General features: G+C 41.2%; 1 protein-coding gene across 2 annotated transcripts in view; it reads right to left on the reverse strand.

Annotated features, from left to right (window-relative positions):
* The window catches only part of TMEM132D (transmembrane protein 132D), a 227,781-nt gene that overhangs the window by 129,038 nt on the left and 73,979 nt on the right, over positions 1 to 24,764 (reverse strand). For both annotated transcript variants that reach the window (XM_051769057.1, XM_051769058.1), the window contains exon 3: positions 8,371 to 8,517. In XM_051769057.1, the coding sequence (XP_051625017.1) occupies positions 8,371 to 8,517 (147 nt within the window). The remainder of the gene's footprint in view (positions 1 to 8,370; positions 8,518 to 24,764) is intronic.

Genomic DNA, 24,764 nt, shown 5'->3' on the forward strand with positions numbered 1-24,764 from the left:
ACACACGATTCATAAACTTACACAGTGAGGATGGATTTCAAACTGAAAGGTTCAGACTTTTACCAGAGGTACAAATGGAAAGTGCAGTGCACTTTAGAACAGCTCTATATAACCCTAAAAATTTATACTCCAGATTTTAAGTGGAAAACATTGGCAGGAGCTGGGGTGTGTTGGTAGAGGTGGAAGCACCACTTGCTGCTGCAGATTACCAGGCAGGGGGAGGAATGAATCACATTACACACTCCTTGCATGTAACCCAAAATATCCAGTGAACACACAGACAGCTCTGCCCATGGGATTCTACACCTCAAATTTCTGTCCTGCTTCTGATTTTTACATGTGTGTATATCAGAATCAGCTACATCCACAAGGACAAGGCATCCCATTCTCCTAACAACACCTGATTTCTTCTATTGGCATGGAAGTCAACAGAAGCTCTTCAAAAAGAGATCTAAGACACACTACCAGTTCCAGAGAACTCTGTATACTAAACTCCTGGGAGGGAAGGTTTTTCCTGACTATAAAAAAAAAAAAGCAGCCTCTGGTGCAAGTTTCCTCTGACGGGAGTAGCTGACAGATGAGGAGTTCCCTGTCTAAATCCTGCTCTGTCACACTTCCCACATGACCCAGAGCAAGTTATTAAGGCTTGTGCAGTTACAGGGGGTCATAAACCAACACAGCAGTGACTTCTGCATTGTCTCAGTGATCAGCTCAGTGCAGCTCCCTGCTGAGTGTATCAGCTCATCCTGAGCCTGCCCATGTAACTCCATTTCACTGCAAGCACATAAACCCTGATAGACAACATGTATTAGAGTCAGAACTGTCCTTCAATTTATCCCATGTCCTTTCTGTGCTTTTATCAAGCCCTACTACACCCCACTATGGGTGGTTAAAAGCCCAAGAGGTGACCAAAGTGAAATAATTAGAGGGTGAGTTCTACCTGCATCATCAGTTCACATAAAGCACCCACAGATCTTTAATATTGCAATTCCAGCTTGTTCATGGCATTGATAAATCTGTACATTAAGAGTTGAAGCCATAAAATAACTCAAATGCCCAGTGAACTTCAGCCTTGTACTTGCAGCTGGAATTTATTTAGGATTTGTTTTACAGTTTAGAAGGATGCTAGACTGTATTACATAATTCTGTTAACCTTCTGCTCCACGCTTTGTTTTATGTTGACCTAGATGTGACAGACAGATTTAATGACTTTTTCATCCAAAACATGGGAATCCCCATGCTCCAACAGCAACAGGCATATTTTCAGCCTCAGCTCATATTTTAAGTCATCCACTCACTTCCCAACTCTTTGAGTAATTAGTATTACTTCTTACAAGATTTCCTCCAAGGAAAAAAAAATCAACAGTACCATTAGAGATATTTTCACAAGACACACTTTTGCATTTAATATTAGATTTTTAATAGACAGGAGATTACTCACTTGCTGCCTCTTTTGTAATAGGGAACAAACTGGTTTTGTCCCACTGGAATTGTTATTTTCAGCCTCTGGGCTACTAAAGGTTTGAGAACTAGAGTGCTAAGTACCACAAACCCAGAGCAAACATAATGATGATGAATCTTGAAGGTTCTTAAGGGAAATCATTCATCCTCGAATTTAAAATTATATTTATTACACTGGGTAACACCAGGGTAAAAACAAAGACACTAAATATGCATGAGGTTATCCAGGCTGTTGGAAATAGCTACTTCAGCACAATACAGAAATACCCAGAAAACCCCTGCATGTCACCCAAGGAGAAAGAAAGAAGAGAAGACAAAAGCCCCTCTGTATCCATGAATTATCTACCTTTTCTGTGACTGACTTCTGTCAGCAAACTACTTAGGTATAGACTGTTTCCCTCAAACTATCTGATTCCCAGTTCTCCATGCCAAGAACTCTCAGTGGAAGGGGATTAACCACCTGACATTATTTATTGTTTGCAGATTTTACAGAGGCAGATCAATTAACTGAAGAATTACAGTATCTTCAGAAGACTCCCTCTAGACAACTTTTAGCAAAGTCATGCTGAACACTGTGCTATAGAACCTCATTTTAGAGAAGTACTGTATATATATATATCAAAGAAAACAAGGCTAATTACCAGCACATCACAGACAGCTTTGTGTCTTGAGAACCTCTTGAAATGCCAAAAATGCAGCTCTTGACTACTCCCACACAAGCATTAGAATTTTCTATAGCTACTTGAGCACAGGAATCATCAGAATTCCTCCCAGGACTTCCCAGGTTCATCCAGTGAACCTCTGAGCTATCACAATAACTTGGTGGAGACAGCACACAACCTTTTCTTGAATTCCTAGTTAGAGAATACTGAGTACCTGGTAATACAATCATTTTTGGGATCATTAGGGAACCTCCTATATGAAGTAATTATGGATCCTATGTTCAGTACTTTCACATCATCACAACATATAAACTTTTGGAAGCCTGGAGGTTTCCAAATAACTGGAAAGAAGGAAAAAGAAAAACCCACACTGTACACAGTATGAAATTCTAAAGCTATCCTGGGTAAATATGTTTCCAGCTGATCATTACCCATATTTCTCAGAAGTATAAGTGAAATTATACTCTAGTATTTCATATTTTCCACGATTATTTTTATATGTAAAACAAGCGTCAGTGAGATTTAATCCAAAAACACAAAGGGGATAACATGCTTTCAGCTGAACTGGGACAGGAAATTAAATTCATCCTTCCTTACAAGCACACATCCTGCAGCCAAAATTCCTCCTGTTCAAAGCTGTACCCTGGGGTCACAGCTGAACGAGCTGGGAGAGGTTACCCTGATGCTGGCATATGTGAGTGTGGAACTGGGCCAACTCGGAGTAAGAAATGCTTTCTCAGGTTGTCTTCTGCTGTGCCACTGCAGAGAATACAAGATTCCTTCCAAGGAAATACAGAGGTGGACCAAAGAGCTGGATGAGGCAGCTGGGCTGGAGGTGGTGGACAGATATTGCTGTTAACATAGCAATGTATTCTATGTGGAGCACTATTTTAGTGGATATTCTTCACCCTGCATTGCTAAAACCATAGAAAGCAACAATCTGAGGCACTGCAGTAGATCCTGTCTCTGCCCTAAAACTTTTTGGTGTATTGTTACTCTTTGCACTTGACCACAGAGCAGAATAAAAGCCCTTATATTACCTCTGTGCTTATCATATTGCCCTCTAAAGAGGTGGTATCTGACTTTTCTTCCATTCAGCACAAAAAAATCCTCCAGATGATGAAGGGATACCACAGGGGTATAAAAAGCTACAGGCACTACCAATAATCTCCTTTAATTTCCTGACTGTTCAGTCCTGTTGTGAACTGTTATGTCAAGTTACATTTTAGGGGTACTTCACCTTTACCAATTTCCCTGGGATGATGCTCTGAATCTCACCAAGGGCAGGCAGTTGGGAGATGGTAAATGCTACAGAACTGTACATTAATATTTCAGAAGGATAATCACCGAATGAGGGAATCATATTCTATTTTCTTGAACTGCTTCAAAGGACCGTGTCAGCAATTCTATGCTAATTGCCACCTTTCCCATTTCCAATAACATTATGCTCCAAACCAAAAGAACAGGAATAGCCTTCCACTGCAAGGAGAACCCTAAATTCAGCTGAGATTAAAGGGAATCATCTCTGCAATGACAGCTGAATTTCCCTGTGCCATCTCCCTCATGTACATGTCAGAGAGACAGGAAGAGTCCAGCTCTAAGATGCCAGAAGGCCATCTGCATGCCTTTGAAGTGCTTTCTTGCACTTTATATTTTAAACAAATGACTCACAAACAGGTGAAAAAGGTGGCTAATAATGCCTTTCTCTAATAGCTGTTGGTTAATATTTCATCTCTTTCCTTTTGATTTGATTCAAGATGATAGCCATAAACATTTTCTGTAGTGTATTAGCATTGAGTGGAATGATTTCGAGAGAGACCGAATTTCTTAATAAATAAAATAGTTTTCTGTTTAAAAAGTGAAAAAAAGTGGGTCAGCCTGTAAAAGAATAATGCACTGAGGTTTGGTTCATTCAAATTTATTTTGCCTCAACATCTCACAGGGTTCTCTCTCAGAGGGCACATTTAAGTTTTAAAATAAGAAATAGAAGCTTGTGACTAATTGCTTTCAAATAGTAGAATGTAAGCATGACTTCTGAGATGTTCAGTACTTTCACATCATCACAACATATAAAGTCTTAGAAGCCTGGAGGTTTCCAGATAACTGGAAAGAAGGAAAAAGAAAAACCCACACTGTACACAGTATGAAATTCTAAAGCTACCCTGGGTAAACATGTTTCCAGCTGATCATTACCCACATTTCTCAGAAGTATAAATGGAATTAAACTCTGGTATTCCAGAAATTAACATATCATATCTGCTTGATAATAGATACCTTAATGTACTACATCAGCATCAATGATGAGGGAATAGCAAATTTTTTAGGGCTGAATAATTATTCCTAGAAAGCAATTTTGAAACCACATAAGAGGTATCTCCCTTCTCCCTTCCCTCCTGTTCCCTCAGTAATAAAATTTATCATTAAAAAATGAACAGGAGAAACCTTTTTTGCTCAGAATTCACATAATCAAAGAATTTCTTGGGTTGCCACCAAAATACCCAAAAATACAACCTAACCCAACCCTTCACCCACTCTGAGTGTCCAGCTTTTCAGATATCCTCCTTTAATATGCCCCATCTGAAAGCATACATGATTTCTGCAGTCTTTTTCTTGCTTTTATTTCATCACAATAAACTGAAGCTCATGTGACTCCCACATGATGTGATGTGACAAAACACCTCGGAATTACTTTTACTACATCGTGCGGTTTTTTTCTCTGATTGAGCAGAAATTTTTCTTTCCAAGCACTAAAATACTTCTAGTTGAGAAAGTCATGGGAGCACATGGATAGCAAGGTAAAAAAAAATCACGGCGATCTAAAACATTAAACTATTTTTATGAGGCATTTTGATGAACACCAGCAAGAGACATAATGTAATTATTGTGGCTATTAGGCTGTTATTTATGTTAAATGTGTGGCTCTTGTTGGCTTCAGAAGTGTTTTAGCACTACAACACTCTTGAGAGTCTATCAAATGTACTGGCAGATGCAACAAGTAAGAGAATGAGGCAATAGCTCACCGCTGTTACAACATGAAAACTAAATATTAAATAACTACATTTGAAAAGGAGAAATACAGGGCACTAAGGCTAATGGCATGAATGTAATAGAAAGAAGATGTTGTGTAGGAAAATCAAAGGCAATGTTGCCATACATTTTCTGTCTCCTGTTATTATCTAATATCAAGTTAATTTCTTCTATTATAAAAGTGTTAAGAAAATTCAGCAGTGAAATACAATATCATGAATAAATGAGACACACAGGAACAAACGAAGGATATAGCCCAGAAAATACTGTTATTGTCTCTCACTGTGTCAATATTATCACAGACTGATTCAGTCACTTGTAGTTCAAACTGAAAATAAGGTTCTCTAACAACAGCATCAGGTTTCAGGCAGCTTAAATCAGGAATGCCTTCAATGCTACAGAGCTGTAACCCAAAAGTGCAAGAGGAAAAGCATCAAAACAAATGCTATCCTTGCTACATTTCCAGAAAAAAAACAAAGGGAAAAGGAAATTACCAAGCAAAGCTCATCCATGATAAAATTATTTGGAGATAAGGCAGCAAATGATCATATCCAGACATTAAGGTTCTACTCAGAGATAGCCAAGCTTTGTCTATAATTATTTTTCACTTGGTTGAATCAACAGCCTCATTCCTGCCATAAGCACAGAGAACAGCAATGTAATGGAATAATCAACATTTAGACCCAAAACTATAAACACGAATAAAATATTTTAAGAGGATCATGACACCCATTAGTATCACATCAGAACATCTTGCTTAATGCCTCCACAGCAGCTATGGACAGAGGAAAGCACTATCAATCATGTTTTGCAAATGAGGAAAATCCAATAAATCTTTATCTTTAGCCACCTCAACAATCATCCAAGCCCATCCCACCTGGTATGTTTTCAGTCCGACAGCAAACACAGAGGAAGAACAGTCAGGAATCCACATCTTCCACTTTTGACTATTCTTCTTTTCAACCATCACCAGCACAGCAAGATTCTCCATCCCAGGTACAGTGAGAAACAGCACCAATCCAAGAAAATATTCTGAAAATGCAGCACTCCTTAATCTCACCTCTCCTATTCTATTCTATTCTATTCTATTCCATTCCATTCCATTCACCTCATCACAGGTTAAAAAAAAGAAAGACCAGCCAACTTGTGAAGGAAATAAGTAAAGCATGGCACATACCAGGATGTACCTCCCTGATTCAATCAGTGTTTAAGTGTTTCCCAAGTCACATTTCTGAGCCACTGGTTAATTCCCATGGCACCATTTTCTATTTGGTTTTTTGGTCACCCGCTTGACGACAGAGGCACGGAAGATTGATGCTTCACAGGGAAGAACAGAAGTGCTGTACAGATGCTACAGGTAGTAAACCCATCTAATCATCTCATGGGTCAACACTTAAGAGTGTTACCAAATTATTATTGCCCCAGAATGAAATCAGAAGAACTGGGGAGAACTTTGCAACTGCTTCACCATCAAACTGGAACACAGTCGCAAGCCCGTAATAAGCGAGGCACGAGAACTTCAAATCCTATTTGACAGATGGGCTTAATTAGTTATTCTCATACAGACTCACAATATTTGCTGTTAATATTCCTCCTAAAACACCCTGCTGGCTGTGATAATATTTATATGTTAATCCTGTTACGATGAGCCTTCGGTGCCAAAACCTCTCCCAATAAAATGAGGGAGATATTTCCAACCCTACCAAGGAAACGGCTCCGGTGTTCGGGTTCAGTTTGTCACCCCACAAGTGCCTCCTTAACCCGTGAAATTACACCTGTCACAGTGAGTCAGCTTTATTAACACTGTTTTCTGATCCGTGTAAAACTATCAGAAACACGGGGGTACTGAATCTTTAGTTAATTAACATTGCCACCTTTGCATCCGTGTGATCGGGTCTCTGATTTTTAAGGGGAAATTAAAGAATGTGCAGACAGAGTTTGCCTAATTTCAAAGTGAACTATGGAAACAAATCATCTGGTAAGAGACACCAATATTTAACTGTTATCCATTGTGCCCATCTGGTGGCATCAAACATCAACAGAGCTTCCCCAAAAATACTGAGCACGCTCTCTTTCCCCACCTAATGCCTGAGCTTGCTTCTTAAAATGAATAGCAAAAGAGATTAAATTTAATGATGAAAACAACACAGTGAATAATACATTGCAAATATTTTTCACTCATTTGCAAACTGTGAGGATGTTATCAAAAGTGAGAAAACCACAAAATCTCAGCTGGGAACTCGGGTGGAACAAGTCAAACCAGAAGTTACAGGGGAGTAACACACATACCTTGTTTTCACTTGATTTTCTTCCCAGTAAAATCTGATATGTATATGAGCTCATATTTCTTTTAATAAGCAATGTTTATACTCAGCATGTGCAAATACACAGAACCACAACCACTGCACGAAAAGTGGCATAATAATTTATTTTTCTGTGTACAAGGGGTCATTTTGAAGGCTTGCCACTGAATGATGAATAGTGAAGGGAAGGAAGCTGCCAAGATTCAATTCCCCCACGAGCTTGCTTTATATTTTCCTGCTGAGGAAGAGAAATCAGGCAAATGCACTCTATGGGCCCAACAAGATAAAGTGTGATGGAAAACTCATCGTTGAAATAATCTTTGATTTTGATCCAATGCCCATCTCAGTCAATGAAAATATTCACACTCGCTTCAAATAGCTTTGAACTGTGATTTTAAAGAATCTGCCTGACAGATTGTGCCAGACAGTAGGAAGCTCTGACCTTGGCATACATACACATTGCTTCTTTGACCAATGAAATTCAGTCAGGTATGAGACAATATATGGTTTAGACGAGAAAAAATCAGGATACTGTGGCAGAGGAATTGTGTAGAATCTGAGTTATAATAAGGAGAAAGTGATTTATACCATGATTATGAAAGGAAATTTTTTCCTTCCTCTTTTCTTTTTTTCAAACTAGCCACAACCAAATTGTAAGATATGAAAGTTCTTCTAAATAATCTGTGAAAACAGTATTTCCTGCTGACTTTTAATTTGAGTATTAGCATTGAGTAGCATTCTGTTCAGAGTATATGTGGTAGAATGAGCAATGCAGTACAAAATAAAGACAGCCACGGCTTTTCCCAAAGCATTTTCCTCATCCACCACAGTAAAACTTATTAAAATCACGGCAAAATGCTTTGAGAAGGGAAAACAACTGTCAGTTATTAAAAGAAATACTGCTAGAAATTACCTACCTGCTTTCAGAGGCAGCAGATTTCCTCTGGCAAACAATAACAGCTGGTGCATATTTCCCAGTATAATCCATGCTCTCTCTGATGTCCCATAGGTAGGGGCTGCTGGCTCTCACACTGAAAACATTCACACCTTTCTTCACCTTTGCCCTAGGAGAACAAGAAGATGTTTAGATGGAAAATGTCAGCTTGATCTGTTCCTTTTCTCTTCATTAATGCTCTCGTTGCTGCCCCACAGAAATGCCACAGCTCATCAGGGTTCGACAGCGGGACAAGGGAGGGAGATGAGAGAACTAATTAAGAATTCCATATTTTGAAGAAATGATATCAAGACAGAAATCTGATTGAACTGATGGTAATTACAGCTTTATTCATGGTGAAATTACAGGGTGGATGTGTTCTGGAGAACACTCCTCACTCCTGCTCTGCCATTACCCCCTCTGTGGGCACCACTGAGCATGTTGAGGCCCTCTCTTGGCTACAGGTTATTGTACTGGAGAAGAAAGCACCATTTTTATTGTAAAAGAAGTCAGGTTGTTTTTCTTCTAGTGAGGCCTCATATTACAAGCAAAATCTACCCTTTTTTTCCTCCCTGTGGATTACTCAACAATGACATTCTATATCTTTTCATGGTCTTTTTGAGCCCCAATATTTCTTCATTTCAATACTGTCAGGTTAATTGTTCTGTCAGCTCTGAACCTAAAAACACTTAGAAATATTTTTATTTTTCCTAAACCAAGTGATTTCTTTGGAGGTCTGTCTAACCTATAAACAATGGCTAAACAACAGGAGAAGCTGTATGGCAGACTGTTGCCCCCATGACAACTGGACTGGCTCCTACTGAGAAGTGCTTAGCATAATTCTTCTGGGTTTGATTTTTAAAAAAATAACAACCAGAATAATAACCAGAAGTTATGAGCCAGAAGTGGAGAAGAGGAACTATATATAGAGAGATACACTTTTAAATATCTAATTCTTTTTAGAAGGTGTTGCATTCCCTAATTCTGCCTCTCTCTTTACCTAAATATGTATCTTAAAGCAGTACTGAATTAGTCCACAGGTATATAATGTTGGCCAATATACTGAATTAGGAGTTTCTGGTGTTGTTAACTTTTGGTTTCTGAATGTGTTTACAAGAAGCCCATTGTGGTCAAACAGCCTTGTATGTGAGTTGTCAGGAAATGACAGTTTAATTATATTTGCTTAAAATCTCATACTCAAAATCCATTCAGTGCTACACCAAGTTCTCAATTCTGGGCAAAAAAACCCAAAAAGGTATGTGATTTTTTTTTTTGTATAAACAGCTGCTGCCATGCAGAGTTGGTAATATCAGTAAAACAAGCAGCATCAGCTCTGCCTCCACATGAAATTACTAATGGAAGTTTTGAAGGACAACATCCACACAGATGTTTTCGGAATAAAAAGCCAAAGAATTCCTTCAACTGCCTCGAACAAAAGGGGTTATATCTCATTTCTTCTACCACTAACTCAACAGCAGTGGCTGTAATTTCTTTAGCACACCTGGAAGAATAAATACACGAAGGCTGCCAATTTTTGTTCAAGTTCTTCTATGCTAATTTCACGAAATGAATTTTAAGCAGGTGCAGTTACTGCTGCTAAACCTCAGACATCCCTCAGGACAAGAGATCAATGGTCAAAGAAGAGTGGAAATTAAACTACATTCCTGACTTCTCAAGAGAAGGAGGCAGAAAAAGGCCACACAATCTGGATGAAACATTTTTCAGCACATGTCTTTGGCTAGTCCTGGTGACCAGCATCTGGTCCTGCCTTTCTGTTCCACCTCAAAGAAAGGAAAACTTCTGAGAGTCAACTAAGACCAGTGATAGAAAAATTATTCCCACTTCACAGGGAAATGAGGGTGGCTGAGATCCTTCCAAGCAAAGCTGGCTGTGATTAAGAAACCCACCCCCACTCTCTTCCAGCTCTGGGAAGGGTTTGCTGTAGTTGGTGATGGCCAAGAGAAGGTATCAGTGTGGGATTTGGGTGACCTGAGTTTATGGATTTGAAACCCCTCAATGGGTGCAGGACAGCACCCGAGTCACTCAGAGCCAGACACTGCTGAGTGAGGGGCTGCTTTCACTGCACAAAGTCTGCAGCTTCTGCTGCAAGGTTGGCCCCTCAGCTTTTCAACAACAGATTATATTGACCATACAACAGCTATGCTTTTATAGGTTTTATTAACAAAACTGGTAGGGAATCAAGAAAAAAGCAGCCTTAGCCCAGAGTACAGCCTGCCTTGCTCAGCTGGCACACAGGCAATAGCTGTACTGCAGCTGAAAAAGCTGTGCAGGGTCTCAGTACAGCTCAGCAAACACACACTGAAAACTGAAATGTCTCACTTTTATCTTAAAAAGCATTAAATAAGAGTACAAATTCAGACATAACTGACACCACCCCCTTGTTTTCTGTCTGGATTCCTTTAAAAGCCAGGGTGAGGAGGTAAACCAGAAAAAGGGACACAAAACCAGTAGGACAAGCTGAGTTTGTTTATCCCTGACATTCACTTTATCCAGTGAACTGCCATCCTGTACTAATTTCTGAGGTTTCAAACAAATGCAGATTATTGTGTACGCTCCTTGGGGTAATTGCCAGTCTGTGGATCAGGATTTCTTTGAAGAGATAAGGTCTAATTTAGTCACCTATGAAAAGCACCAACCCCCTAATTTTACTGAAAACAGTAACACAAGACTGTGTTTCTCTACAGAATTAGAAGTTAGGAACTCCTTTTGAGGAACCAGATTAACATACTTCTATAATCAGCACAGAAGCTTCAATTCCTTGACCCCAGGAAATGTTTTTTTCCTCCAGTATGTCTCAAAGCTGTGTTTTCCACTGTTGGGCAATTGTAGAATTTTATTCACCCAATCCACAATGGCAGCAGCATTTTGCAATTACCGAAGAATGACCTGGATGAAACAGGGTTAATAATAACTGAAGGTACATTTTTTGCCAGCAAATAAAACTGAAGATACCTGAGGTGAAAAGACTATGACTGCTGCCAGAGCTCAATTACTTTCTTGCAAATCTGCTTTATTGAATTGCATGGCTGTCACAGGGCACATGGGGTCTTCGACCCCTCAGCTGCTCTCCAGAGTGCTCATGAGACAGCCTCTCAGTTCAGCCACAGTTCAGCCTAAGATTTCTCAGCTGCAATACACAAAAAAAAGGTGTATGACAAAGCTTTTTCATATATTTGCTCACACTTAACAGTCTAAGTACAACAGATTGTGCATTTGCTCAAAACACTGTGGCAGAGCTGCAGTAAGTAAAGTTTTCGAGTATTTTGTGCTCAATTTGGGCCAGATTCTACTTTGCAAAGAGAAGGAAAGAAAGGCTGCAAACATCTCAGTCGTGGGCTGGTCTTGGGTTGTTTCTTTTCTAACAAGCAGCCTATCCAAGTAAACACCTCCATAGGTATTCCTACAAGCTGTTATTTACCTCTGGATCACTGTTCACAGTGCAGCACATCAGTTACTGAGGCTCCTGAGCAGCTCACCCCTTGCACCAAATCAATCATGGCAAACAAAGCCCTTGGGAGTCCACAACCCCTGAAAACACAGTCAGTGCTGACAGGGTACAAGTCAAGGGAAGGGAGAAGGAAAAAAAAAAACCTGCTGAAGGAACTCCCAGGATCAATACATCACAACTGAAATCAAGGAAATACATTACCTAAGTGCATAAAGATAGTGATTCCCAATTCTATCTCATGACCCACTAAACACTATGTTTACTCTAGTGATAGAAGAGGCTGCAACTCCAATTAAAATGCAGGCAATGTCCTCTCTCATTTATCAAAGTGTCTGGTTTAGCATCTCCCAGTCTTTGCAGTTTACAACCAGTTAGCGCTTAGCTTTCAGCCCATGTCATTACTGCGGGCTGGTAATGGCTGTGAAATTGTTACTTAAGTGTTGTATAAAGTGGAACAGCTGGCTGGTGAAAAATAACAGCATTACAGCACCCGTGCTGCTAAGTGCCACGGTACAATGTCACAAAGTGTCTGGTTTGAAGCACCGCAGGGAAAGGCAGAGACGACAGAGAGATCACACACACAACCTTGCCCTGGGGACGTGCAGATCAAAGCCAAGGAGTGTGGAGGGGCCACGGACACCCTGCCACAGGCAGGACTCCCCTTTCTACCTTTCACTCCCGACAATGTCCTGCACGCAGCGTACAGACATCACACATCCCTCCAGCCCAACACAAAGCGCAAACAAACAGGGAATCCAACCCTTAAACAGCTCTAAATAGAGATGCTTTAGACCCATGACATTGAATTTAGGTTTTTTTATTACTGTAAGCGCTCAGGGCAAAGATCTGCGGGAACCTTTCATGCTCCTTCCGAGGAAGCGGAATACTTTCAACATCAAAGGGATGAGAAGAAAAGGGAGGCTGTTAACAGAGGTGCTACCACCGGGTATCATCTTGTCACCAGTGGCGACTAGAAGGTGGCAGATAAATCGTGTGCAGAGGGGGACGTTTCTGAGAGCTTCTAGGCACTGCACAGGCACTGCAGTGGGCTCTGAATTCGCCTCATCACCATATCTGCCCAAAGCGTTCCAGGAATAACTCAAAGGGGGTTCTATTTTTGTTTATCTTCAGTGCTTTTTTTCCCTGCCCAGAGCCTAATCTTAATCCAGCGATGGAGAAAGAACAAAGCAGTGCTCAGCTGTACAGGATGGCAGCCTTCCCTTTGCTAATGTCCACCTCCTTTGGACAGCAGTGACAGGAGTAAGAGGGGTGGGAGAGGCTGTTTTCCCCCATCAGCCCATATAAAACTGAAGACGAGAAAAATGTGAGCAGAAATGGGCCTGACCAGAGCTTTTCATGTCATGAAACAAAGAAATCAGGTCAGTTTTTACTCACTGGGAAGTCAAATGCTGATCTAAGTCAGTAGCAGAACATTCCCTGGAAGAAACCCTGAAAGTATTCACAGTCCTAACCTGGAAATGGCCAACATTGCCCAGAGCCCATTTCTGCTGATGGCTGTGCCATGAGTTGCTCTGCACACAGGCTCTTTCCACTGACATCACCTCTTGATCCAATAACAAGTTACTGCTGCTGGAAGTGGAAACATCCAGTCTGTCCCTCCTGGAGCTCCCCTGTGCTTGCTTGGAAGAGACTTGAAGAGCAAAAATAGCCATTCTCCAGATGCCAACCATGAGCTGACAGACCTCATCAGGGTCTTTCTGAAGATCAGAATTAAATGTCAGGCTTAAAAATCAGGTAGTGTGGGACCAGATGCTACCATGGGATCTAAAATCTAGATAGCAATTTTGGAATGACTAAGCTGTAGAACTATTCAAAGAATTCCCAGGTAACTGTCTCTTGCTGGCAAATGAGTGCAGAATGATCACTGTTAATGCTCTGGGAACATTAAATGCAGTCATCCTCTGCAGTATCTGAGGTCATTCTGTTGCTGTACGTTGCTTAAATGAGACCATTTTGATACCAGAACACTTCAGTCTGACATTTACATCCTGATGTTTCACCGCCTGCACAGAACCTCCTCCCCTCTCAGACGCTTCTGTGCTCAAAGAATCATATTAAAATGCACTAAAACATCAGGAAGCAATGGAAAACAGCAAGAAATTTTCTGTCTTTATTTCAGGACAGCCTTTTTTAAAGTTTTGGAGTACTAAAATTAAAGGCAACATAGGAAGGACAGTTTTTTGAATGCTAGAAAAGCTCATAAGCTCACGAATAGCACTGGAATGGGAATTATGTTAGAGAGCACATCAGAATTAACAACCATATGAGGGTGAAGCATGGAGTCAAGCTCCCTAGTGAAAGCAAAAACAAGAGTTAATTCAAGGTATAGCCACTCCCTTTGTCTTTCCACTCTTCCTAGAAATCCAAACTTAGGGCAAACTCTGCACCTGTTTGAGAGGCCCTCGATAGATCAGGTCAAATTAACCATTCCACAGTGCAAGGAGGACTGGCTGGAATTTGTGCTTCCAGCATTTCCATTTCAAATTTTATGTACAGCATTAGGGCGCCGCTAAATTCATACACTTTAAGGCCACACTCTTCTTTTGCCTCCCACTGCAGCTTCATTACTTTTTATGGCTGGAGCTAATACAGGACAGAATTTGAGCCCGAAAGAGATTCATCTCTTTGAACATCAGTCATTGAGAAAACTCAGCCCATTTTTGTGGGACTTGGGGCTTATTTGCGGTGAGCGAATGAAAACCGAGCGTAAAAACGCTTCCTGGATCTCTGTCTATTATGAACCCCTGAAGAAATTTAGACCATTAGAAACAAAAATTGTTCCCCTCTCAGGAACAAGCCTTCCTAACCCTTTCAATGGAAGCATTTGAGAAGGGCCCATTTAAGCAAAGTGTCTTAGAACTGACTGAACAGAACTGCACCTTTCTCGGAGCCACAGGAATGACATATCACAAAAAAATAGGTCATGCAGTGAGACACTTCATGCTAACCACCTGAATGGCTGGTTTTAATCCCATTATTAATTTTGGCATGGCTAACAAAAGGCAGGATTTGGATGCTGTGATTTAGTGTGCAGAGCTGGCTTCTGCAAGGCTTTTTTTTTGTTCCGTTCTCCCCATCGAATACTTGATGTACAAACCAGTGTTGTCAGTTGTTTTCAGAGAAGATGCCTCAAAGTTTCTTCAGATTACACTAATAGTTTCACTGATTGAAAATCCACAGCAGAAGAGAGTCGGGAGTCCCTGAGATACTGATGGAGTTAGAATAATTTATAGAGAGCGGTCTAGCACAACATAAGCTATTTAAAACTGTATGATATACCCACAAACTCTTATTAAGGTCTGTGGTTTTCAGCCCTGCGAGACAGAAACCGGTTATCATTATGCATCACCATGAAAGCAGATTAAAATTAAATCAATCTGTTTATCTATGGGTTTGCAATGCAGCTTTTCCAAGGCATAACAGATTCTCCATCTAATTAACATTTCAGGAGGAAAAACCGTTCCACCCAGACACTAAGCCGCCCTCATTCAAATGTAGATATTACAAAAACAGAGCCCAGGTGGATTTATAACAAAATTTAATTAGTGAAAGGGCACGAGACCCATTTAGGCTTGAGAAGTTGAATCGTGCATACCAGGAGTTCAATAAAATAGATCTCTCTGTAATATGTATCTCTTGGACTGGATAAAATTGCCTATTGCGCTTAAAGTTTGTGTGCATGCACACAGGTGCATATGTATGCACACCTGACACACGGATTTAGATTATATTCAAAAACAGAGTCCTTGTCAAAAACATGGTTTGCAAGATGTAAAACACACGAGCCTCTGGAGAGCTAAAAGGAAAGGATGCATACAAATCAATTTAAAGCAGAATCAAACACGGAGCTTGTACCTCTGACCTCTATTTACTTCCCAGACAAGCCATGAGAGGGCCCAATCCTCAGTGGGAAGCAGAACTGGATCCTTGTTGGTTTTTTTTTTGTTTTGGTTTTTTTTTTGTTGTTGTTGTTGTTGTTTTTTGTTTTTTTTTTTTTTTTTAGAAAGATTCTGAATTAGAGCTGAGGAAGGAGAGTTTCAGAGATATATGAGATCAGACCAGCACGCTGTGCCCCCCTGGGACTCCAGCAGTGATCATCTTGGGGTTCCCAACACGCACAAAGTCAGAAACAGTTTTTTCAGAAATCCTCCTGGCTGCATCATGACCAACAGCCTGGCTGGTGCACAGGAATGGATAACTGGGCAATAACCAGCAGCAACACCAAACAAAACAAGACATTTATGTATTCAGGAGTGGGAAGGAAGGTGTTTGCTTACAGAAATGAACGACAAAGATAAATAGTGCTGCCTGCTGATTTAAAGAGGTTGGGAGCCCCGTGGACTGTTTCCAAATACTCTTTCAAAAACAATGGCAAAAAAATATTATGTAGGGTCTGAAGTCTTTCTAAATTGCTTGTAAAAAAAGCAAACAATGCATCACATCCCTTTCATCCCTGGCCAAACATCAGCAAAGCTGTTACGAGCACAGCCTGTGCAACCAGCAATTTTTTTTTAAATTAGACTTAGATTTAAGAAAGGATAGGAAAAACAAAGCACAGCACTGGGCACCCTGTGCTGTGAAAAGAGAGTGCCATTTGCCCCATTTCACAGGTGAAAAACATTGTAGGAAACAGTTGCCATATCAAAACGAGCATGTGAGTGAAGCCGTGGGCAACCCCCAGAGAACCATCTAGACCACAAGAGGAGTGCAATGACAGATTACCCAATCATCTGGTGCAAATGGAGTAAAAAAAGAGCATGGAATAACAAAATGTTATTTAAAACCTTTTTAAAGAGCCGTAGGGACATTTATGTGTGTGTTTTAGTACATGTACATATGTATTTTTATGCTGAGTGGGCAAGCAACAAGTGCAGAAATCCTTCTGGTTCACTTACACTGGCTGAGAACGTTGGGCACAGTGAGAAAAGAAGACAAAGCTGCTGAACTGTGCACTAGAAGTCCTCCAAAACAAACACTTGAAGAGGCAGGAATAGACCTATATATTCTCTACATATACCAAGAAGCAATGGGGGTGGGAAGACTCATTCTTTGGCTTTATCTGCAAAGCAGTATCTGGTACAGGACCTTTTGTTTTGAAGTCACACAATAAGAGGCAGTTTTTTGAGGGATGCAGGTACCACTCCAGAGCTGTGACCTGGCTAATGACCTTTTAAAAGCATTTGAAGGGAGGGATGCTGCTAGCAATCAGAACTGCAAGAATTTTGACTTATCAAGGAGATCAACAGCCACCACCCACCTGTCAGATGTTCAATAAAAAAAAAAGAGTGTGCACCTTAAAGCACGTGCTTCAAGGCTGAGGTTAAAATGTACAAGCAATCACAGTAATACCAGAAATGCAGACATCTCAAAAGAATGTCCAAGAATGTTCCTGTCCTCTCCCAGATAGGTTGAGCCCCACAAACACTTTGTGAGCCCAATGTTCCTCCCAGGGAGGGCTCTGCTCCTGCAGCCCAAGTGCTCAGCACCGAACCTGCCCTTTCACACCTTCACCTCGGAACTCAGAGCTCTCCAGGGAGGGTCTGGTGCCTGGAGGTGATCTGAAAAATGTTCTTTACTAGAAAGTTTAGTTCAAACTTCATAAGCAGGATGCTTCTGAGGTATTTCCAGATGCCATCCTGCTGCAAAATGAGATGGCAGAATCACTGAGCGACGGAAGGGAACATTACCTCGGCAGCGCTAACGAAGAGCCATCAGCAAAAATGAGTTAGCACTGTTCCCTAGCAACTTCTCACAGCTGCAGATAAAATCATTTTCTGGACATCACAGAAATTGTGAATACTTAGTTCTCTTACACAGGAATGCTCTCATCCGTTGCCTACGTGCAGCTCCCTCTAGGAGGTAACACAGGAGCAATTTATGGCAAGCTGGACCGTTACATTAGCTCGTCCAAAAATTTTAAAGAAGACCTATGGATATACATATGTGCTGTGTTTGCCCTTCATTCAATGACATGTATGTCAGATGTTCAAAGAACAGCATCTGAGACAGAGAAATCCAGTGTATAACGGTCTTTGCTGTGAAAATCCTGAGCCTGAAAAGCCTTTTTTCATAAAGGCGCTTCCTCACTCCTGGGAGCAATTCCACTGATTCCTGATGGCACTACTGAAGGTTTAGAGAATCAGGTCTACAGTAAAGAAAATGTAAAGTAAGTGCATAAATAAAGGGTGCAGATTCTTTAATGGACAAAAAAGCCTGCATTGCTCTGACGAGTTGCTATCGGCATAAAATAGATATTCACTAAGCAATTCAAACAGGGATTTCTGTTATATACATAAAATCCAGGCTGAACACTCTACCTCTGTACTGACATATTTAACCATCTCTCTGTCATCTGCACAAGTGGCTACCAAAGCAACATTTGCTAAATAGTAGCAAGGAGTTCTGCTGCAGGCAAAGCCTAATAGCTCAATGAAGCCACTGATGCAGAAGGGAGTTCAATTAATACAAAAATGACACTGCTCAAAATTATTCTGTGCCCTTAATGTAGGGTACACGCAGTGTTGTCTGTATCCAGCTGCAGCAGCTGACTCCAGTGCATGTCAGAGCACAGCCACAATTATGATTTTAATGCTGGAAGAGCCACAGAAAAAGGTTTGGCTGATCCAAGTAAGCAGAAGCAGAGATAACTTGGAATTACACAAAAACCTCCCTGTTGATTGCTCTCCAAGACAGAGCTACTTTGGAGGAACACAAAGGCAGCTGGTAATCCTCTCCACATATAAATCCTGAAAAAATAATAATTACATCTCCTCTCAGCCTCGAACTTCATGCATATCCTTGGACTGTTTTATTCTATTTGTGCACTTCAATATAAGAAAGATGAGAAGGAATGAGAGACTTCCCATCACAATTGTTCTAATGACCCTACTGTGGAATTCAAATGTGTGAGAACCTCCCAATGTCCTCCATCACTCCTCAAAGTTAAATACCATAAAACAGAATATGGGAACTTAAAACATGGACTGAGCAAGAATTATAGTGCACATGCATTTTTTTTTTATATTAAAACTCTGTAGCCTTAGACAGCACAGTTTTTGGAACCAGATTGCTCTTTTGAAAATAGAGATTTTAAAAAATTTTAGTGAGCAGACATGCAGGAATCTTACTTGTGGCAAGGACTGACATTTTTTACTTCTGCAGCAAAAGCCCAGTAGCAATCAGTCAAAAACGTTAACGCTCTAAATCATTTGCCACTTTTTAAAATTCTCCAGCAAGAAGTGACCACTAGGCAGTTATTTATGAAAGGAAAAAGGTTGTGTCCCTGGCTGCCAGCTGGTAGGACAAAATCCACTTAGAAATACAGACTGTTTTATCAGGCAACTGAAACATCAACACAATGGTTAAATGATAAAGTGCTGAGAGTCATGAAACATGTGGAGACTGGAGAAACCACGATGGAGAGAGAAAAGTTGCAGAAAAGGAGCCCAGGAAAATAACTTAAATCCTAAGTTTATCAGACATCGAGTTTTCCCTCATTCTTTAAACTGTGAGAAATGTGAGCCATGGTTTCAGGAATCCCTGTGCTCCTGTTAAGACAGTCAGGATTTTACAGCATAACACTCCCATTCAGCAGGAGAAACCTGTAGGGTTGTAGTAAGGAGGAATTTAACAATCTGCCTGGGGATTAAGGCATCACTCAGACCCAGTAAAACCCCAGCACCCGTTTGCTCAGAGTTGCCTCTGATGAATTAACTCCTGTGCTCTTGCCAACTGGATGCAAACTCACAAACTCAAACCTGTTTATGGGGTCTTGACAGGTTTGATAAACTTGTGGTCAAAACTGGTGCTCAAAACAGATCCTCCATGTCAGCCACGTGCAGCAATCCTCTCTCTAATGTGCACTGGAGCAAGGCTGAGCCACACACTGTCCCCACCCAGCCTGGCTCTGGGGACCAGGCAGGAGCTGCAACACCCTTCAGGTCTGTGATCAGACCTCAGAGAGCACATGGCAGCACAGGCAGGGCTGCTGCAGACTCTGGCACCCAAACTCAAGCCTTTGTGTTGCAGACTGAGACAACACAGGCTGCCTGTTAAAGTTCCAGCAGACCCAGCAGCCTCCCCACAGACCTCAGCACTGAGGGTGTCATTCATTCCTTTCCCTCAACACATGCCATGAGCTGCCTTCAGTGCCAGAGTTTGCAAAGTATCAGTCAGCAAAATATCAAAGTAACATAATTCAATTTAAAATAAGATTTTAGCTCATTATTTCAATTATTCCTAATCATCTCTTTCAGAGTTAAAAGGAAACCCGGGTCTTCAAAATGTTATTTGCAAGAGATACTAAAACTAACAAAAATAAAGCAATGTGGTAGATTCATATTTACAAACGTTCACTCATTTCCCAACACTGCTGTGAAGTGCACCTATTTATTCCATGATATAATAGTATACTTTAGTTCTGAATAATTGGGTTTGAGCAAACAAGAGAGACAGAGAAAAGCAAGGAGTCTTGGAGAGCCCTGCAAAGCAATGGGAGAACACCATGTCTGTGCTAGAGAGGATTCTGTGACTGTGCCTGCTGCTCTCCTGGCCCAGCTCTGTGCTTTGATGCTCCTTTAGCTGATGGAGAGTGTTTGGTGACCACATCTTCTGGTTTAGCTTAACTGGAAAGGAATCCCACTTGTGCACTTCACAGTGCTCTGTATCATGAACAGAGAGGGCAAACAAGGGACTCACTCTGAGAGTGTGCTCAGGCTGCAAACTGAACACTAATATTTACATTCCCAGTGATGCTGTAGAATGCTTAAGACATAAAAATCTGCTACCAAAACCTGAATGTGACTGAACATTACCCATTAAAAACCCCACTTTTCCAAATAAGATGCCAGTAGCAGCAGAGGCCTCTGTGATCACCCCCATGCCCTTTTGGCTGAAAATTTGTCTTCATAGCAACAGCCCGAGACATTCAGTGTGTTCTATTCCCATCAGAGTCCCTGTAGAAGCCTCAGCCCAGCTCTGTGACCCACTGCCACATCACAGGCAATTCAGGTTGACAGAATACAATACCTGTTGGTATTTTGATAACTGGGTTAAAACTCACAATATTGAAAAAACTACAAAACCTAGTTGAGCTTTCTAACACAATAGACAAAAGTTAACAGCAGGTTTATATTTGTTTGAGCCTGAGGATAAAAGTCCCACAGATGAAAACGGGGCAATGGAGCCAAGCTGATTTGAAAGGAAAGTCCCCTTGTCCATGAGATCCTTGGTACAACACAGCTCCCTGGAGATTTCTAATGCAAAAGCAGAGCTGACCCATCCCCACTTAGCTTTTAGTGGGTTTTTGTGGTGTAACCCAGCCCCACACAGCCATTTGCTCACTCCCCCAGCAGCGGGATCAGGGAGAGGATTGGAAGAGTAAAAGTGAGAAACTTGTGGGTTGAGATAAAGACAGTTTAACAGGTAAAGGAGAAGCTGCACACAGGCAAAGGAAAACAAGGAATTCATTCCCATTTCCAATGGGAAGGCAGGTGTTCAGCCATCCCCAGGAAAGCAGGGCTCTGTCACATGAAACGAGGACTTGGGAAGACAAACACCATCACTCCAAATGTCCCCACCTTCCTTTTCATTCCCCCAACTTTATATGTTGACCATGATGCCATGTGGTCTGGAATATCCCTTGTGTCAGCACTTGGGGACAGCTGTCCTGCCTCTGTCCCCTCCCAGCTTCTTGTGCCCCTGCAGCCTCCTCACAGGTGGGGTGAGGAGCAGAAAAGGCCTCGACCCTGTGTGAGCTCAGCTCAGCAGTAACTGAAACATCCCTATATCATCAACCCCATTCCAGCATAAATCCAAATCACAGCCCATACTGTAAAGATAATTAACTTTACCTCAGCAAGAACCAGCACATATCTGTAGGCAATTGGTGAAAAGCAAAGTAACACATACCATTCTCACCTTTCAGACTGTTTTAGGGGTTTTAATGAGCTTCAGACAGGGAAAGGGCAGACATCTGTTTCATAAAGAATGTTTTCCCAGCTGTGGCTGGAATTTCAGCTGCATAAAACCTGCACATTCTGAAAACCACACTGTTTTATTCCCAAATTGCAGAGAGGTAAAGGATGAATCAACAAACATGGCAACGAAGAATTCAGCCCACAGCTCAGTCAACTGCGTTGAAATTAGCACTTCCCGAGCCGTTTTGCACGCTGATTCTTTAAACAGAAAGTTTGCTTTGAAGGCCTATTTCAAGTCCACGATAAAGGTACCTCTGCATGCGTCACACACCACTGAGCATTCCTTTGAACAACTGCCTTTGCAACTCCAGGCAGTTTAGAGAGAGACTAATTAAACAACTGCCCCTGCCATCACGGGTCCTACTGCGAGGAAACTGGTGATGACACGACACACGTGCTGCAAACCAACCACAAAAACAACCATGGCCTGCCAAAGGGCTGTGGAGGAGGAGGAGGAGTGACAACTGATGGAAGTATTTAAATCTATTCTTTATCAGCTCTGCAGTGGTGGGATGTGTAGAAAGATCCCCGAGACTTGGGACCCCCAAGGTCAGGAAACGTGGAAAAAGCTGTGTATTATTTCAGTAAAAAAACCCAACCTTTCTTATGGGCTTTAGTGCTGGCTGCTGATAGTTCATCAATCTCTTATCTCTGGTTTTCTGTTGATGTATTGCTTTCACTTGAGAGATAGAAAACAAAGGTATTAAAAAAGAAAGATGCCAGGGGTAAATATTTCAGTAATCTCAGCCACAAACCTGTCGTATTACAAGGATTACAGTCCATTAGGATTGCACAAAATCCATGGCAAAGCTTGTAATTCAGCCATATCTCAGTGACAAAAACCTCCTACTGTGTTGTAGCAATCCCTATTTGCTAATATTGAAAACATCATTGAGAGCTACTTGTTATAACAGGGCTAATTTGGGAAAAAACAGCTTAAATCCACCAGTAACCACATGTGTCATCCTGCTCTTTGCCCAGTCCATGGGGATGGGGAGTCTGTGAGTAGATTCCTTTGGAGAGGTTGTTTCCTGAGCAAAAAGCCCTGACACCTCCCATTCTTTGTTTTGAAAGTTCCTTGCTCTAGTGTTGGAATTGGCTGGAAGAGCAGCTGTCACGGGCACACCACTCAAGATATGACATTTAAAGCACAATTCCCTGCACAACACAGAGCCAAGCAGGGTATTTCCATCAGAGGCAGAGAGTTGTGGGCACGAGGGGCAATAAATCAGCCCCAAGGTTTTGCTAACAAAATATCTCTGGGTAGGCTGGGAGTGACTGCTAGAGGAGATTTAATAAAATAGTCCACACTCAAAAAGAAAAAAATCAAAGAAATAAATCTGACAGGCCCTCCTGAAGGCTAATTTGGAGACCTTCCCTCCAGGAAGCTCTGTTTCTGACAGAGCTATCACAAAACATATGTATGTGCTGCACCAGTGTAGGGGGTGCACTAATTAACTTTCATTCCACCTGGCTGAGAAAACCATTCCGAAGGGAAGAAGAGCCATGGACAGCACTGGAGAGTCAAATTCCAGGCAGGGCTGTTAGCAAACCCTACCTGTATTAGCACCAGGCAGCAGCTCTGGTATGTACAGCTCCAATGAATTACCTGATGTCAAATGTTCATTAAGTTTGCCCTTGAAGCAGAGAAAAGTTAGACTGAAATGTGGAAAGTGGGTCACTTGGTGCGAGACTCCATATCAGAGGCATTATCATATTTGGTTATGCACTGACTGAGATGTACTCCACTCAGAATAATGAATTAATTAAAACAGAAACTAAATGCTACTGATATTGGTGATACAGGAAAAGATCACTACCTGGTGAAAACCAAAGATGGCAAAATGCATTAGACCAAAGAAAAATTTACAGCCAAATATCATTTAAAGTAACATATTTCGATTTAAAATAAGATTTTAGCTTGTTATTTCAATTATTCCTAATCATCTCTTTCAGAGTTAAAAGGAAACCCGGGTCTTCAAAATGTTATTTGCAAGAGATACTAAAACTAACAATAATAAAGCAATGTGGTAGATTCATATTTACAAATGTTCATTCATTTCCCAACACTGCTGCAAAGTGCACCTATTTATTCCATGATATAACAGTATACTTTAGTTCTGAATAATTGGCCTTGAGCAAACAAGAGAGACAGATAAAAGCAAGAACTAAGGATTCAGAATTTTCTGGATGTTACCCACACTCAGAAACCGAGGACATGCACTCAAAAAGCTCTCCTACATGCCCTCTCCAAATTCCTGTGTCTGTGCAAATTACCAGCTCTCATCTGCACTGTCTGATTTGAATGAAACTGGGGTATAAGTCAGCTCAGAATTAATTCAAGCAAGATACTGGAAATGTTCTTACTCATTTCATGTTCTGTGGAGTCACTTTGAAAGCAAACACGCCACAGGTCCCTACAGGATTTTGTATTCCAAACATCAGAAATGAAGTTTCACCAATCCAACAGTAATAGAAAGAAAACTTCTCAACCTCAGGTGGGTATTTGAGAGCTGGTGCCTTTCCTGTTGTCTCACACACACTGGCTCTGCTCCAGGAACTGCTTTACCCTGAACTCATGACATTGTTATTTTTGATGGCATCATAGCAGAGAATTTGCCCTCAGTGGGAACAGAAGGAGGAGAGAAAATGAGCTCTGCTATCCTCAATATGCCATGTCCCTATAACAACACCATCACTCACTTTGGGGAGAGAAATAGAGAAACTGGGATCACTTTACTGTAACCCACAGCACACCAAGTAAATTACTATTACAGGGACATAAAGCAGGGGGCCAGAAAGGCTTTAAGGAAAAGAAAAATTCTGCACTGCTCCTCTGAAAGAAAAAAATATCTGTGCTATCCTGGGCAAAGCAAGTGCCAAAGAAGGTTTGGGTGAGGCCAAGCAACA

This window comes from Manacus candei, unplaced genomic scaffold (assembly GCF_025592945.1).
Source record: "Manacus candei isolate 608988 ecotype Guabito, Panama unplaced genomic scaffold, ASM2559294v1 h1tg000103l, whole genome shotgun sequence".
NCBI classification, from domain to species: Eukaryota; Metazoa; Chordata; class Aves; order Passeriformes; family Pipridae; genus Manacus; species Manacus candei.